At 44.2% G+C, this 14,211-nt stretch overlaps 1 protein-coding gene across 5 annotated transcripts in view; it reads right to left on the bottom strand.

Annotated features, from left to right (window-relative positions):
- Positions 1-13,992, bottom strand: part of OAT (ornithine aminotransferase) — a 30,758-nt gene extending 16,766 nt beyond the window's left edge. Inside the window, exons 1-3 of one of the 5 annotated variants that reach the window (XM_073354122.1) lie at positions 13,888-13,992; positions 9,531-9,725; positions 7,353-7,579 (exon numbers count right to left, since the gene is read on the bottom strand). In XM_073354122.1, coding sequence (XP_073210223.1) covers positions 7,353-7,551 — 199 coding nt within the window. In that variant the 5' untranslated portion in view covers positions 7,552-7,579; positions 9,531-9,725; positions 13,888-13,992. Of the gene's footprint in view, positions 1-4,774; positions 5,262-7,352; positions 7,580-9,530; positions 9,726-13,887 lie in introns of those variants that run through there. The other 4 variants (XM_073354124.1, XM_073354123.1, XM_073354125.1 and 1 more) reach the window with 4 other exon arrangements.
- Positions 13,993-14,211: the final 219 nt, after the last annotated feature.

The following is a 14,211-nucleotide window of genomic DNA, read 5'->3' as shown; positions in this document are numbered from 1 at the left end:
CGGTGAGCAGACCAGATGATGCGTCTGAGGGGAGAAAGCAGGAGACGACTCCTGGTTGGAAGGCATGAGATGTGCTGTTCTGAGGTTGGGGGCTCCACGACCACCACTCCCAAGAGAAGGAGGCGGGTGGTGGTGGTCGGGGACTCTCTCCTCATGGGGACTGAGTCATCTATCTGCCGCCCTGACCGGGAAAACAGAGAAGTCTACTGCTTTCCAGGGGCTAAGATTCGCGATGTGACGGAGAGACTGCCGAGACTCATCAAGCCCTCGGATCGCTAGCCCTTCCTGCTTCTCCACGTGGGCACCAATGATACTGCCAAGAATGACCTTGAGTGGATCACTGCGGACTACGTGGCTCTGGGAAGAAGGATAAAGGAGTTTGAGGTGCAAGTGGTGTTCTTGTCCATCCTCCCCGTGGAAGGAAAAGGCCGGAGTAGGGACCGTCAAATCGTGGAAGTCAACGAATGGCTACCCAGGTGGTGTCGGAGAGAAGGCTTTGGATTCTTTGACCATGGGATGGCGTTCCATGAAGGAGGAGTGCTGGGCAGAGACTGGCTCCACCTAACGAAGAGAGGGAAGAGCATCTTTGCGAGCAGGCTGGCTAACCTAGTGGGGAGGGCTTTAAACTAGGTTCACCGGGGAAAGGAGACCAAAGCCCTGAGGTAAGTGGGCAAGCAGGATACCGGAAGGAAGCACAGGCAGGAACGTCTGAGGGGAGGGCTCCTACCTCATACTGAGAATGAGGGGCCATCAGCAGGTTATCTCAAGTGCCTATATACAAATGCACAAAGCCTTGGAAACAAGGAGGGAGAACTGGAGGTCCTGGTACAGTCAAGGAATTATGATGTGATTGGAATAACAGAGACTTGGTGGGATAACTCACATGACTGGAGTACTGTCATGGATGGTTATAAACTGTTCAGGAAGGACAGGCAGGGCAGAAAAGGTGGGGGAGTAGCACTGTATGTAAGGGAGCAGTATGACTGCTCAGAGCTCCAGTATGAAACTGCAGAAAAACCTGAGTGTCTCTGGATTAAGTTTAGAAGTGTGAGCAACAAGAGTGATGTAGTGGTGGGAGTCTGCTATAGACCACCGGACCAGGGGGATGAAGTGGATGAGGCTTTCTTCCGGCAACTCGCAGAAGCTACTAGATCGCACGCCCTGGTTCTCATGGGCAACTTTAATCATCCTGATATCTGCTGGGAGAGCACTACAGCGGTGCATAGACAATCCAGGAAGTTTTTGGAAAGCGTAGGGGACAATTTCCTGGTGCAAGTGCTGGAGGAGCCAACTAGGGGGGGAGTTTTTCTTGACCTGCTGCTCACAAACCGGGAAGAATTAGTAGGGGAAGCAAAAGTGGATGGGAATCTGGGAGGCAGTGACCATGAGTTGGTAGAGTTCAGGATCCTGACACAGGGAAGAAAGGTAAGCAGCAGAATACGGACCCTGGACTTCAGGAAAGCAGACTTCGACTCCCTCAGGAAACAGATGGGTAGGATCCCCTGGGGGAATAACATGAGGGGGAAAGGAGTCCAGGAGAGCTGGCTGTATTTCAAGGAATCCCTATTGAGGTTACAGGGACAAACCATCCTGATGTGTCGAAAGAATAGTAAATATGGCAGGCAGCCAGCTTGGCTTAACAGTGAAATCCTTGCGTATCTTAAGCTTCTTTTTTATGTTTACAAGAAGTGGAAGATTGGATATATGACCAGGGAAGAGTATAAAAATATTGCTTGGGCATGTAGGAATGAAATCAGGAGGGCCAAATCACACCTGGAGCTGCAGCTAGTAAGAGATGTTAAGAGTGACAAGAAGGGTTTCTTCAGGTATTTTGGCAACAAGAAGAAAGTCAAGGAAAGTGTGGGCCCCTTACTGAATGAGGGAGGCAACCTAGTGACAGAGGATGTGGAAAAAGCTAATGTACTCAATGCTTTCTTTGCCTCTGTCTTCACGAACAAGGTCAGCTCCCAGACTGCTGCGCTGGGCAACACAGCATGGGGAGTAGGTGGCCAGCCCTCTGTGGAGAAAGAGGTGGTTAGGGACTATTTAGAAAAGCGGAACGTGCACAAGTCCATGGGGCCGGATGCGTTGCATCCGAGAGTGCTAAAGGAGTTGGCGGATGTGATTGCAGAGCCATTATCTTTGAAAACTCGTAGCGAACGGGGGAAGTCCCGGATGACTAGAAAAAGGCTAATGTAGTGCCAATCTTTAAAAAAGGGAAGGAGGAGGATCCTGGGAACTACAGGCCAGTCAGCCTCACCTCAGTCCCTGGAAAAATCAGGGAGCAGGTCCTCAAGGAATCTATCCTGAAGCACTTACATGAGAGGAAAGTGATCAGGAACAGTCAGCATGGATTCACCAAGGGAAGGTCATGCCTGACTAATCTAATCGCCTTTTATGATGAGATTACTGGTTCTGTGGATGAAGGGAAAGCAGTGGATGTATTGTTTCTTGACTTTAGCAAAGCTTTTGACACTGTCTCCCACAGTATTCTTGTCAGCAAGTTAAAGAAGTATGGGCTGGATGAATGCACTATAAGGTGGGTAGAAAGTTGGCTAGATTGTGGGGCTCAACGGGCAGTGATCAATGGCTCCATGTCTAGTTGGCAGCCGGTAGCAAGTGGAGTGCCCCAAGGGTCGGTCCTGGGGCCGGTTTTGTTCAGTATCTTCATAAATGATCTGGAGGATGGTGTGGATTGCACTCAGCAAATTTGCAGATGATACTAAACTAGAAGGAGTGGCAGATACGGTGGCAGGTAGGGATAGGATACAGAGGGACCTAGACAAATTAGAGGATTGGGCCAAAAGAAATCTGATGAGGTTCAATAAGGATAAGTGCAGGGTCCTGCACTTAGGACGGAAGAATCCAATGCATCACTACAGACTAGGGACCGAATGGCTAGGCAGCAGTTCTGCAGAAAAGGACCTAGGGGTGACAGTGGCTGAGAAGCTGGATATGAGTCAACAGTGTGCCCTTGTTGCCAAGAAGGCCAATGGCATTTTGGGATGTATAAGTAGGGGCATAGCCAGCAGATCGAGGGACGTGATCGTTCCCCTCTATTCGACATTGGTGAGGCCTCATCTGGAGTACTGTGTCCAGTTTTGTGCCCCACACTACAAGAAGGATGAGGATAAATCAGAGAGAGTCCAGCGAAGGGCAACAAAAATGATTAGGGGTCTGGAACACATGACTTATGAGGAGAGGCTGAGGGAACTGGGATTGTTTAATCTGCAGAAGAGAAGAATGAGGGGGGATTTGATAGCTGCTTTCAACTACCTGAGAGGTGGTTCCAAAGTGGATGGTTCTAGACTATTCTCAGTGGTAGAAGATGACAGGACAAGGAGTAAGTCTCAAGTTGCAGTGGGGGAGGTTTAGGTTGGATATTAGGAAAAACTTTTTCACTAGGAGGGTGGTGAAACACTGGAATGCATTACCTAGGGAGGTGGTAGAATCTCCTTCCTTAGAAGTTTTTAAGGTCAGGCTTGACAAACCCCTGGCTGGGATGATTTAATTGGGGATTGGTCCTGCTTTGAGCAGGGGATTGGACTAGATGACCTCGTGAGGTCCCTTCCAACCCTGATATTCTATGATTCCCTATGCACCCTAGAGCGAGGTGTGTCCCTTGCTTATCTACAACCTGATGGCAGCCAGCAACCTGGACAGTTTCCTCACTAACAGGCAATACACTCCCCTCCTCCCTAGAGATCCTGCCATTAGCTACTGAGCAGGAGCTGGCCTAAACCACACCCACCCCTGGAAGCATACTGTTTAGCACTGCTTCAGAGAAATTAAAGAGACACTCAAACAGCAGTTCCTGGGACTTCACCTTTTCCCTCTGGGGGTCCAGCATAAAATTTCTCCTTGACAGCCCGAGCTACACGGAAGAAATCTTTCCCCAGTAACAAAGCAACTGGATTATCATTTACCACTGCCACAAACCATACAGCTCCCAAATCCTCATTTTATGTGTGCACTTTAGCCAAAGCACAAGGATTTTGTAACTTCCCACTAATAAAAGCTCTGCAATCTGTCCTGGCAGTAAGTCACTTTCCTGTACAATATTCCTTCTAACCACAGAAATTTCTGACGCTGTCTCTTCCCACCCAAGGTATTCTTTGCCATTAATCCTGACAGGCTTTGTGCTTCATGCCCGGCTGGGCAGAGGCTACTTTTACAAACCCTAAGGTGCCTCTGTGCTCAGGGTAGATATTCATGGAAATGCTGCTAGCTGCCTGTTCCTTCCCACTACAGGACATTTATTCCTCAGATGCTAACTGTAATTACACTGATAGCACCTTCTGGGCTCCTCTGTTTTTATAGGAGTTTTGGGATGAGGGCTAGAGGAATGGATTTGGAGCGGTAAGTGTCCAGCCTCCACCCTCCTTCTTCCCAGGGGTAAAATAGGAACCCAGCTTCCCGTCAGGTTTAAACAGACGATTGAATTTGCTCAAATTGATCAGCTAGAGTAGCCAGTTCTTTCACCATTTTCCCTTTTTTGTCCCACAAACACTGCTTTACATCATCTTTTCATATACTCAAGAGCAACAAGGTCATACATTCCTTCAAAGCTTGTAACACCTTTCCCCCCTTACCCACTTTTCCATCAAATCTTTCATGTGGTTTACATATGCCACATTACTCATCCCAGCACCCCTCTTGAGGCTTCAAAATTTTACTCTGTTTCAGGTGTAATCTAAAACGGTTTCAAAACCATTTCCTTGAATTGACAATAATCTGAAGCATCTCTAATTGGCATCTTATTCAATAGCTTTACCTGTCAACTTTGCAATCAAAGTGGGCATCTTTTGGTTCTCAAGAATCTGGTGAAGTACACACAGCCTCTCAAAGGTGAAGAAATATTCAGCAATGTCCCCTGTCTCACTGTATGCAGGACACAACTGTTCCCATTTGTGGATTTTTGGAGAGGTGGGACTCACTGGCGTGTGGGTGTTCTGGTTCTGCTTCTCTATCAAGTCCAGTTGGCACTCCTATCTTTCTTTTTCCTCCATGACTAATTTCTGGATCACCATTTCTTTGTCAGCCTCTGTCTGTTTCAGTTCCAACACTCTCTTCAGCTTTTTGCTTAGCCTCCTCTACTTCCACGGCTCTTCGGTGTGCAGTTTCTTGTCCGACATTCTCTGCTTCCATTTCTTTTATCTGTAATTGTTTTAATTCCAAGAGTCTTTTGTGTTTTTTCTCTCTTCTGCCTGCAGTCTGCACAGCTCCAGCTTCTTACTAGTTTAACTTTCACTCATTTTGCTGCTTTTCTGACCCTACTTCCTTTGCCGAAATAAGCAAAACAGAAAATAATAAACTGGTAACCTCTGACTGATCTCTAGCCTTCACACTTAATCACCACCAGAGCAAAACTCACTCAGAGCAACAAGCTGTGCAAATGATCCTGCCGATTATACCACTGTGACAGGTTCCCCCTGGGGTTACACCTGGAACTGGGGTACCACTGAGCCCTCTGGCCCACGAGGCTGGGCTCCCCCACATGCTGTACTGCTGTGACAAGCTGCAAAGCCCTCCAAGCTTGCCCTTTCACCAGCATTCACACAGATAGGGACACAGTACCCAGCTGCAGTTACATGCAGGCTCTCGAACCACCAGCCTCCCAGCCTAGGATCCTAGAGCAGTACCGTCCTTCCCTGGATGAATCTAGCCAGTATACGGGTTTAACACCTGGTCCGCCTCTCCCTCAATGTGAAGAGGGCCATGCACACTTGTGGTAACCAAACTGAGATTTTCCCCAGACACCTAATCAAACACATACTGGTTTGGATTAAACATAAAGTAAGTATTAACTACTAAAAATAGATTTTAAGTGATAACAGATCAAAGCAGATTACCTAGTAAACAAACAAAAACCACAAACTGAGCTTAACATACTAGATAGGTAGGATATGAATTAGCAAATTCTCACCCTGAGTGATAAACAGGCTGGCAGATTCTTAAGGCACAAGCTGCCTTTGCTTTGCAGCTTGGGTTTCCCAGGTTTTCATACACAGGCTAAAAATCCCTTTAGCCTGTGACCATCACTTCCCCATTTCAGTCTTTGTTCCTTAGGTGTTTCCACGGGTGTTGTGTAGGGAGAGTGAGGTACCATCATGATATTTCCCCCTTTTATATCTTCTTCCCACTTGCTGGAAAGCTCTTTTGCTGTGACCTGGGTCAAATAGTCCCCATTGTGCAGTACTATCTATGAGAGGTTTCTATTGTACACAGTTCCTGGGATAATCCTTGTGTTGTGTGCATTTCCTCAATAAGGCATTAACATTATCTGGCCTTTTTACTGTTGTACTTGAAAGGCTGCTTATGGGTGTTTTCAATTTCACAACATGTTTCGGTAACACATACATAGCACGTACAATCCAATGAGATATTAATGTCTAGCAGATCAAGACTTTTAGAATGATACCTCACAAGGCATACTTTGTACAAAACATATCCTAATTATATGACAGTGCTGAACAAGGGGGTGCCAGGGTGTCTCATATACCATTGCCTATTCCTTACTCTAGTAAAAATGTGTAAACTGTTTAAAGTTCAGGAAAGAGCTGTAAGGAAACAAGCTCTCATCTTCAGCAAAAGAAACTCCTTACCTGACAAGAATAATGAGTCTTTCAAATAAGTTACATTCTAACTTAACTAAAGATGAGGAATTTTTCCAATTAAGGCTTTTAAAAAAAAAAGACTGAAGGATTATTTTTCAAAAGCATTTAAGTAAATGGAGCACAAACCTCACAGAGTCAATGGGACTTCTCTCTTAAATCAGTTAAATGCTTCTGAAAATCCCACCCGAAATACCAGCTTTGCAGTGCCAAACCAACTGCCAGTTGGTTTAGACTTCATAGCAAGACTCAGCCTAGATATTAAACATTTATAATGGAGACTGAAATAAGCAATCACATAAAACTTTTTGGACAATCAAGGTTTGACCTCTCAAGGTTTAGATCCTCAGATTGAATTGAACCAAATCAAACAGTTTTATTAGAAGTCATTAGTTGCACAATCCCTCATTAGCAACAGAGGGTTTGTCTACACAAGCTAGGGTATAAATCTACCCCTCACTAACCTTCTGTGCACTAAGTGTCCATGGGGACCCTGCTGAAATACACTAAGAATTCCATAGTATGGTATGATCTACCCCCATTTTAGGGTGCAATGGCAGGGAACACATGTACAATTAGTGCACAGCAGGCTAGTGCTGGGTAGATTTATACCCCAGCTTGTTGCAAATTAAGTGTTTGTTTGTGTAGACAAATCCTAGGTTTCATCAACTGTCTTTCAAAAAGTTTTGAAGCATCACACTTTCTTGTGCAGCATAAAGGCAAATCAAGATACAGTACCTCTTCCTTTTTCTAGAGCAACAGGTAGGGGATGATAGTTGTGTGCACCATATTTAGCTTCACGTTCAAATATGTACTCAGAGGACAGAGTTCCCTGGCTGGTTTTTTTAGGTGCAACTGATGTAGAAGCACTCACTGAAGCATGAGCGCCACGACGCAGAACAGCAAAGGTTTGCGAGTGGGCTAGTTTGGAAAACATTCTTGACTTCAGGTATATTGTTACAGATCTGAAAAGAGAAAATTGACACTTTAGAACTAACATACTCTACTTGTGGATGGTTTCAGAGTAACAGCCGTGTTAGTCTGTATTCGCAAAAAGAAAAGGAGTACTTGTGGCACCTTAGAGACTAACCAATTTATTTGAGCATAAGCTTTCGTGAGCTACACCTCACTTCATCCTTGCAGGGATTCAAGTGCCTATTCCACCAGGATTATAGAATTTACAACTCTTTTGCAATTCAACTGAAAAAGTTTATACTTGGTACCGAGGAATGTAGTGCTCACATCAAATACCTGATAAAACAAGTTTCTTGCTTTCATTTACTATATTTCAGTGGTCTACAGAAAGTTAACATCTCTGATTAAGTTCTTGTGTATGCACACAAGCTGCAACTCCCTTTTCAATGTACTCCGCAGCAACCTGGGCTGAAACTCTGGAGCATGGGACCCAGATTTCTGTGCCATTCCAAAGCAGCAGACTAGAAATTCTGGAGCAGCTTCAGAGAAATTGTTTTATTTTCATCTTCATGAAAAAGCAATAATCAGCACCATTTCAACTACAGTAGTATTTTTATTGTATTAATTGAATTTAGTAAGATAATAAAAAATACAATATAAATAAAAAGGCAAACAATAATATATAAAATCAATAATAATTTTTATTCTATAGTTCAGCAGATGAGACAAATTTGTATCCTTTAAAAACATTAACATAAGATCAGAAAGTAAATAAAACAATCCAGAAGTATGCAAAACTTGTGCCCAGTTCTGACCCAAAGCTTAGATGACAGTACTATCAAGTTTGACAGGAGCAAAACAGTTCCACACAAAGTTTAGGCGAGCCTGAGTTTTGGAAGTGAAATTTGTGCTTCCATATAAATTCTCCTGTACTTTCATCATGTGAAGTTTGTCTGTAAATAAAGGATATAGATTTTAAAAATTACATCACTTAAGAAGTGCAAATGGAACTCTTTGCTTCATTTAGAGGACAAAAATCAATGGCTAAGTTGAAAAGCAGACTCATGAAAGGACTTCACTACAGAAATTCTGATAGTTACTTGAATAATTAACTACTAAATAGATACAGCTGGGTATGAATGTTTGTCTTACATTCTTATAACTCCCCAGTAAACCCATGACTTCAGATATCTTGTCTCTAACTATGCAATAGAGAAGTCCATCTAAACTCAAGTCATTTCCTAAACACAAAAATTAGAGATAAGAGTTGCTTGGAAACCTGAAGAAGAGACTAGATCTTGAGGACAAAAACAAAATAGCAAAATAAGACTACTCTGAGAGCACAAGAAGCCTCTCCTAAAACAGAATTTGTTTAAAAATGCAAGCCATTCCACACTCTGACAGCTTTGTGGGGAATGGAATTTTCCATCTTAATAGCGTGATTATTTTTTCTGAAGTTAAGATTAAATAGGTGGAAAGTGACATTGTGCCAGAGAATGAACATGTTTATGCAAAACAGAACGAACTTTCTAAAAGAACAATTAATCCATGTTAGAACATGAACCTTGTAATGCTAGCATCAAAGGATAATATCAGGGCAGAGTTCACTTATACAACCAGTTTTACAGAAGTTTCCAGGACATTTTCTGTGTTTTCCATGCTTCCAGAGTGGACAGATTCTCTGCGTTTTCAGAGGAAAAAAACAACCATTATATAATTTCAACAGAAGAGTAGCACACTACTACTTTTCCATTCAAATTCTGTAAAACATCTGACAAAAGGTACAGCTGAATATTCCTAGATTCACTCTGTGTAGATTTTTCCACACACCAACCAGGGGGAGAACAGTTAAGAGAAAAAAATAGTAGTGATGTGGGGAAAAAATAGGGCTCACTGTTTAGTTCTGAGGTGCAACTACAGCCTCCTGTAAATAATAAATTAAATACACAGGATAATTTAAGATATGTAGACACTATGCAAGGCAAAAGTTTAAGAACTTACCTACTTAAATTCTATGATGGGTGCCTCGGAAAAGTTGAATTAGTTCTTTCAGATTTCTATTTTGCAACAAAGTTTAACAGAGTCTAGTGTTTTAATGCTTTTCTTCATGAGTTGAAGAGAACCAGCACTTACAAATTTCAGTTACACTACTGCAACTACAGGAGACCAAGATTCTTCTAATACTACATAGTTTTGCTGGATAGAATAAAAACTCAGCATTAATTCAGGTCAGTAAAACTGATATGAGTCACATTTCATGTTAAAGTTACAGGTAACTATAAAATGGCCAATAAATTTTTTAAACGTTACACAATGGAGCCCACCTTATCAGATTTCCATTTGAAGCTTTCAGCTTCTTCATTAGGGCAAAAGTTTTATCCGAATTAAAGTCTAAGAACAATTAAAGTTTTAAAAAAATTAATTTCCATTGTATAATAAACCTGCTGGGAAACCATTTTCCTTTTATGTATTCTATTTTTATACGATATTACAAATCAGAAACTGCCTGAGTTTGCAGAGAGACAATAGCTATAAGGTATGAACTGCCCCATTAATTTCACTGGGATCTAACTCAGCTGCCAATGAACAAGGACTTAAACACAAAGGTTCTAACTAACTCAGAAAAGTGATCCAATTAACAAAACTTGCAACTCTCCTTTCAATGTATTCTGCAGCTACCTGGACCTAAACTCTGGAGCATGGGACCCTGGTTTTTGTGCCATTCCAAAGCAGCAGACAAGAAATTCTGCAGCAGCTTCAGAGAAATTATGGATTTTTGCTTTTTAAAGAACATGAAAATAAAACAATTAGCACACTTTCTCTTGTATTTTGCTACTGAATTCCGTTTTGCTCTGTCCCAAGATTTTGGATCTTTAATATAACACGCCTGCACTGCAGTAGATGTCTGTCACAGGAGGCACAGTATATTTTGGCAGTGAGTAGGGGACAGTTTGGGTTTTTAGCGTTTGGAGATGTGTGTAAGATGGTGTAAAAAATGTAAGGAAACTGAGTCTTTGCACTGTGAAAGGGATACATCTGTTTATTTCCTGTTGAACAGGAACAGAGGTGAGACACTGTGAGGCTTGAACTCCTTGTTCTTCACCAGATCAACTAGCTCTCTTGCTACCTGGCACTATCTCCAATAAAGATGAATAAGCTTTTAAATTGTTTGTGGAAACATGATATGTTCATCCTCACTAGATTTCACAGTTACCCCTTCACTGGGCAGTGGAAAGAGAGGAGAGAGAAAGAAAAACAGTAAATCAGCCCCCACCTTTGGATTTCTCAGTGAAATGGAGGGAGATCTCTGGGGCAAGGACAGTGGGGGGAGGGGGATTGTGCTGCACAGCAGAAAAAGCACATTGTCAAAGCTAGTCAAATGACAGAGATTAACAGTGGACACAAATACGGGCAGTTCACATTTCAGAGTTTCAGGCTGTCTGTAGACTCAAAAACGAAAGCATTGGTTTACATTCTGGTTCATATTTGAAAAAGTTTTCATGAGGGCTAAAAATATAAGCTTAGATCCTGCTGGACAATTTTAAAACAAGGGATGCATTTTGCAGCAAATTCCACAGTTATGAACTCTCAAAGCTCAATTTATAAGTAAAGCTAAAGTCCTATTGTTTATTGTTCAAATAAACTGATGCTATATGTTTAGCTCTTTAAAAAAAATCAATATTTTTCTTTTCAAATAAGAGACTATCTTACCAGTCATTGCCCTGCTGTTAAATATTAGCTTTGTGTTAGCTTTTTAAAACACACATCACATAAAGAGATTTTACAAATAGAAAGGGCAAAAAGATAACTGAAATGCAGCTCAATTGCATCAGTCAAAATTACATCTGGTTTAAATACTCAAATGTGACTGGTCCATGACAGCCAGGCCCCTCAACACACCTCCCTAGTAGTGTAGCCAGTGTTACTAAGAGCACAGCTACATTGGGAAAATTTCCAGAATGGACAAGCCTTAAATAAAGACTAGTAGGGAATTTAAGCTGTACATGCCATCTATTAGAAAGCTACCTTTTGGCATTATTAGGGCCCTACCAATTTCACAGCCGTGAAAAATGTGTCAGACCCTGACATCAGCCCTCCCCTGTGAAATCTGATCACCCCCTCTGCCACTGAAGCCGGATATTGGGGCAGCCCAGGCTTGGGGCTTCCATGCCCCCCCACCACTCCAGCTGGGGCTAAGAGCAGTCCAACCCCTCCACCCCTTCCCCAGATCACATTTTGGGTCAGGACCCCCATGCTTACAAACCCTGAAATTTCAGATGTAAACAGCTGAAATCATGAAATTTACCAATTTTAAAACCCTCTGGCCATGAAATTGACCAGAATGGACTGTGAATTTAGTAGGGCCTTAGGCATTATGAGTTAGAGACAACCAATTTGGGTTCCCTCTTACTTTCCTTTAAAGAAGAAAAATGTCAATCAGCAACACTGAAAAGGATTTGAAAGTTGTGATTTTTTTAAAGAATCCTCCTTAGAAACCCAGACAATGGGGAGGCAACAACCCAACAACCATGTGTACCCTGCCCTGCATGAGTACTGTAAACCAGAAAAAAAAAAAAACAAGAACTTGGTAAGAGCTCTGGGAGGGAGAAAAACTGAGTTACGCTGAAGCCACATCAAATATAGTTATTGGGCAAAAGCATTTGATGAAGTGGACGGAGAGCAGTTCCTGGATGAGGATGGAAGACAGACTGCAGAAAACACGTAAAGAACTTCACCCAGTTACAAAGAATGTTCATGAGGGAGTGCTGTTGCAGTCCTCACATACAAATTGAACTATTGTTCACTGCCCTTACTAAAGCGTCAAAAAATCATCCCATGTTGTAAGTCTATGTCTTTACATGAGAATTAATACAACGCAGAGAAATCAGTGAAATATTTTCAGTCTATAAAGACTCAGATTACACAGATCAGACTGGTTGGCTACAAGGCACAAGCTTTCAGGAGGAACAGCTACAGCTGGTTATGTATTATTTAAACCTTTTCCAAACAAGATCTTCACAAAAATTACATCACACCTGAATCAGGCTCAGGAATATACATCATTAAAGAGATCTAATAATTGGGTCATTTGTGAGAGGGCAATTGTGCCATCACTCTCTTCTCTGCCAAGAGCTATCAAAGACAAGTTAAAAGCAGGACACTGAGGATGTAAATAGCAGGGGAGGCTAATGTTACATAGACAAGGGAGAAGAAAACTGTTTGTAAGGCCCCATTTCCTATCACCTTGGAGGAATAGGTGGGTTGTGGTGTCTCTCTCAATGACATTTGAACTCCCCCCTTCATTCAGTTTCCACTAGCCCAGAATGTCAAATACTTGGCCCATCTGATGTATTTATGTGATCCATAGAATAGATTCAGACTATGCAGAATATAGGCCTTCATTTTGGAAAACAATGAGGGCTATAAACTTGATAAGAGGAAAGTCTTCCGAATGTAACTGATGCAGTGGTGTCCTGCTGAGTCAGAAGACAGCAGGAAACAATGACTCAGAAGGGCAAAACTTCCCTCCCCCTATTAATCTCACTGTGATATTAATGCTAAAACTCAACGATGACACTTCGATATCTCTATTAACTACTGAATTGCTGACCATTTTAGCAATTAGACTAGGGAAGAAGGGGAGCGTGAAACTCAGGGGACGGTGTGAACTAGGACTTGCTGCTGAGAGCAACATGCAGAGGAAGAATTTAGCAAAACAGGGAAGTAATAGAGAAAGGAGAATGGAGGAAGGAGAAGAACAAAAAGGCAGAAGGGGCTCTGCGGTAAAGATTTCAGAGCACTAAGGGCCTGAGGAACCTGCATCCCACTGGCTTTCAAGGAGACCTGCTCCAAATGCCCGAATCGCTTCTGGAAACGGGACTGGGGCGCTTGAGTAGGTTTCACCCCTGGCCCGAGATGGGGGGGGCAGATTCCCGGGAAGAGCTGACACCTCGCTCGTGCCCTGGGACCAGGGCGGCCACAGCAACACAAACGGCCACTAGCGACCTCAGCGGTGCCCAGGCAAGCCCAGCTTCGCCCCTGCATCTCCGTGGGATGCGCCCAGCCCCGGGGGAGCCGAATGTGCGTGCAGCGGGCACCGCAGCCCTGGCCCGGCCCCGCCAGTGCGAGCGCCCGGCCCTACCTGCCCCTGCCGGGACTGGGGCTCGGGGCAGAGCCAGGGCTCCCGGGGCGAGGAGCCAGGCCTGTGCGTCTGGGGGCGGGGGGGCTGCTGGCAGGCCGCCACTGTCACCGGCCGCCGAATCCCCGTGGCCGCCGGGCTCAGGCCCCGGCGCGGGGGAAGGCAACGGCGCGGCCTCGGACACGTCGCTGCCCCGGGAGCCCCCAGCCCGGCACTCACCCCTCAGCACCGGCGCGCTGCTGCCTCTCCGCCCGCAACCCAAGAGAAAGAGGCGGAGGCTTCGCACACGGCAACTGTCACCGCTCTAACCCCCGGCTACGTCACACCCCCGCTATGGGCAAGTTCTGCCAGCGACTCGCCCATTGGCTACCTCGGCCACGCGTCGCCAATCACGGCCCGACCCAACCGCCCATGCCCACTGCCCATTGGCTACCGCCACTCCACCCTCCGATCGAGGTTCCGCCCATTTCTTCCTCTGCCGGATCTACGCCGGATCCTGCTCCAGCTGCTCCCTAGGGCTTACTCCCGTGCCCCCCAAGGCCC

Source organism: Lepidochelys kempii, chromosome 7 (genome assembly GCF_965140285.1).
Source record: "Lepidochelys kempii isolate rLepKem1 chromosome 7, rLepKem1.hap1, whole genome shotgun sequence".
NCBI classification, from domain to species: Eukaryota; Metazoa; Chordata; order Testudines; family Cheloniidae; genus Lepidochelys; species Lepidochelys kempii.
Note: the sequence above shows the minus strand (reverse complement) of the source record. Positions and strands in the feature narration are given on the sequence as shown.